At 42.5% G+C, this 3,476-nt stretch overlaps 2 protein-coding genes across 2 annotated transcripts in view; both read right to left on the bottom strand.

Moving 5' to 3' along the window:
* Nucleotides 1-1,197, bottom strand: part of nudt12 (nudix (nucleoside diphosphate linked moiety X)-type motif 12) — a 10,028-nt gene extending 8,831 nt beyond the window's left edge. The window contains exon 1 of the mRNA XM_050051962.1: nucleotides 1,064-1,197. The gene's annotated coding sequence lies outside the window, so the exon portion shown is untranslated. The remainder of the gene's footprint in view (nucleotides 1-1,063) is intronic.
* Nucleotides 1,198-1,724: 527 nt separating this feature from the next.
* LOC126394085 (solute carrier family 12 member 2-like) overlaps nucleotides 1,725-3,476 on the bottom strand; it is a 27,518-nt gene continuing 25,766 nt past the window's right edge. The window contains exon 26 of the mRNA XM_050050689.1: nucleotides 1,725-2,269. Coding sequence (XP_049906646.1) covers nucleotides 2,134-2,269 — 136 coding nt within the window. The 3' untranslated portion in view covers nucleotides 1,725-2,133. The remainder of the gene's footprint in view (nucleotides 2,270-3,476) is intronic.

Raw genomic sequence — 3,476 nt, forward strand, 5'->3', positions numbered from 1 at the left:
ATCTGGGGCGCCGTCAGCCTCCATTAGGTGGAGTTGTGTTGCTACCTCCTCTCCCCTTGGATCTCTGCACGTGATGTGAGGACTCTAAAACTTCACCTGAGCCTCCCTCGGCATATGGGTGAGTAGATAATGGCTGAATTTTCATTTTTGGGTGCACTATCCCTTTAAAGTCGTTACTGTGGAGCTCTCTTGCTTTAGGTTTATGGTCTGCAGTCTCCCTTTAAACTTTTAAAAGACAACTACAGACCCATTTTCCAAATGGCCTTTGTCTTGCCCTAAATTGTGTCATGCTTGTTCCCTGGTGTGTTTCTGTTTCTCAGCAGCCTGTATTTGCTCTGGGTTTTACTTTATTTGTGTTACATTGTTTTATTTGTTATATTGTCTTTTGATTTTATTGACTGCATGCTTTATTGTTTGAATTTTGTGAAGCACTTTGTGAATTTAATTTCTGTGAGAGCTGCTATATCAAATACATTATTATTATTATTATTATTATTATTATTATTATTACATGTCTACTAAACTATTAGGACTATTACCTCGCCTTACATAATATTTGTCTCCCTCCCTCTTATTGGTGCAAACAGCTGTCAATCATTCTCGGGTGACGCCTGTCCACTCTCACGCTGTTACAAAACGCAGCCTTCATGTAACAACCTGCAAATCACACGTGTTTTCTGTTTTAACATCAGGTGACGTCATGATCAAAGTTAAAGTCCTGCAGCTTTTTAATGCGGAGCTGTGGTGATTATAATCACTGTGGTGTGTTCAGTGTCAGTAGGTTATAGGTTACACAGGTTACACACTGAAGGTACGGCAGCCCGACTGTTCCACTGCTGTGTGAACTATTATGATTCCATGTATTCATCTGTCACACAGCAGAGAATCAAAGTGACATCAGTGTTTCTGTTCACAGTAAACTGACGAGGACTGACGGAGGAGTTAAAGTCTGGACTCGCTCTCTGGCTCCGTCTATGTCCTGGAAACTTCACCGATTAATTCCTGATCGAAGCGGAACATTAAAGTTTGAATAATAATGAAACATAATAAAGTCTCTGCTCACCTTCTGCTCGGCTTCTGTTTCCTTTCTGTCCGGGAAGCTGTGTTTGTGCTGGGTTGAATGAAAAGTGACGAGCTGCGTTCAAGAGCAACATCGACGCTGCCTACAACTGTGCTGCCTTCAAGTACGCGTTAAACCTCCGTATCTCTGTGTGTTACGGCAACGATGCGCAACTTTTTTGGTCCTTTTTCAATAATAAAATGCGAACAGGTTATGAAATGTGTTAGATATTGCTGTATGTTTGTTTACTGACTGTTTATTTTTCTCCTTTTTTGTCATGCATGTTTTATTTGAGAACAGTTTTAAAGAAAGTCCGTTGCTTCACTGACACACACACACACACACACACACACATACACACACACACACTGACGGATTTTGTTGACAAAGTTGGAGTAAAGAAGTTAAAAACCTTGGGAGTTGGATTCTCCAAGGCGCCTCTGAACGCAGCCTGCTGTTATTGAACGCAGCCTGCAGGCTTTCTGCTCTGACAGTCTCGTCCAGATAAATTACAGTTACAACAGTCTAACAGACACATAAAATGATGATGATTCTGTAAATCAACCACTAATAATTCCAAAAAAAAAGAAACAGACGCAACAAAAACATGTGGTTTAGTTAATATTTTAATAAAATAATGTACAAAATAATGTTACCAGAGATACAGTTTGTCCTCCCAGTGAGAAACAATACCACTTCATAATTACAGGTCACCTGAATACCAGCAAACATTCTGAAATCATGATTTTATCAATATAAATAAACATTAAAATAAGTTACTGTAGTTACTCTCATTCACAAAAAAACACTCAGAGGCCAGAGAATATACAGCTGGTTATCACTGAAGATAAAAGAAACAGCCGGCTAAATGTTGACTGAGTTTATTAATCGGTTAAAGAGACAGACATTTACTGAAATGAAGCTGAATGGAAACAAAAGTTTCAGATCTGTGACACTTAAAGCGTGATCATATTTCTGTTCTTGTGAAGCTGTAGGAGATGCAATACTGTAACACACCCCATGGATGTGTGTGTGTGTGTCTGTGTCTGTGTGTCTGTGTGTGTGTGTGTGTGTTAGGAGTAGAAGGTAAGGACGCTCTGTTGGTTTCCTCGGACCAGCAGCAGAGGTGGGAGGTCTTTGGACAGAGTTTCCAGCCAGCACATGTAAAGGGCGCTCGACACCGTGCCCTTCCTGGCCAGAGGCATGCTCCTGAAAATGATCACAGAAAATATACTGTTTATTTATTTATTCATTATCAGTCCTACTTTATAGAACGCTGGATATGTCATCAGGAGGTCCCAGATTCAAACCAGTTTACTGTGTCATGCAGTGATGTAATGTACATTTACTCAAGTATTATATTAGGTACAAATTTGAGGTACTTGAGGTCTTTCCTTTAACGCCCATTTCTACTTCTCTTCCACTAAATTTATCTGACATTTCTAATTACTTTGCAGATTAAAATTTTTACAAACAAAACATACAAAGACCTGATAAAGTTTATACAAGGACATCTTACGTCCTTAGCTCCTCCCACCAGGCAACCATAGGCGTATGCCGGCATTTGATCCAGTAACTTAGCGTTTTCCCGTAATGATTATTTATTCTTAATTCATTGTAGGGTTGCATGCAGCTCATGCACTTAGCCCCTGTGTGTCCGTTTATCAGACTACAAATAAGACAACAATTATGTGCTAGCCACCCCACAGTCCTTCCACCTCACTTCCTGCCACTATGGACTGCTTCATCAGCTGGAGAGCAGGCAGCAGCTGAGGAGACAGACCTTCAGTCAGCAGCTGTTCCGTCTTGAATTCAGCCAGCGTAAAGTCCCCAGCAGAAGCACCTGGTCTAACCCGTGTAACAGCAGCAACAGAAAGTTTGCTGATCTGGCAGAGTCAGGGCTGTCCAGCACCCCAGTGCTGGGGTTTGCACTGGCTGGATTTGGGTTGCTGCAGCTGCTAACTGGGGGTCCATCTTCAGAACTGCTGCCTGCACTCCTCTGTGGCAAGATGACTTGTGGCGGAGTGAGCCAGAGCAGACACACAAGCCCTTTTTTAGATAGGAATTGTGCAAATTTGCAGGAATGCCGCCTACCTAATTTTGTTTATACAGAATGTGCCTTTTTCGGGGCAATGGGGGGCGTGAGCAAGTAACAAAATGTGTAGCTCAGCGTGTGACGTAAACAGTGACGTGGGAGGGAAGCTGCGGCTGGTCAGTCCTTCGCCGATTCTCTCGTAAATCACCGTCCCCGTCATCTGACGGTTAATGGCCTCTTTGTTTGCGAGGACAAGGAGGGCGCGCAATTCCTTGTCTCCCCAGTTGCTCATCTTTACAGTGTCTGTCAGGTTTGTGTTTCCCTCTTGCTGCTAGCTGCTCGCTAATTCCTGCTATCAGCTGTTTCCTGGTTATCCACCGC

This window comes from Epinephelus moara, chromosome 8 (assembly GCF_006386435.1).
Source record: "Epinephelus moara isolate mb chromosome 8, YSFRI_EMoa_1.0, whole genome shotgun sequence".
Lineage (NCBI taxonomy): Eukaryota > Metazoa > Chordata > Actinopteri > Perciformes > Serranidae > Epinephelus > Epinephelus moara.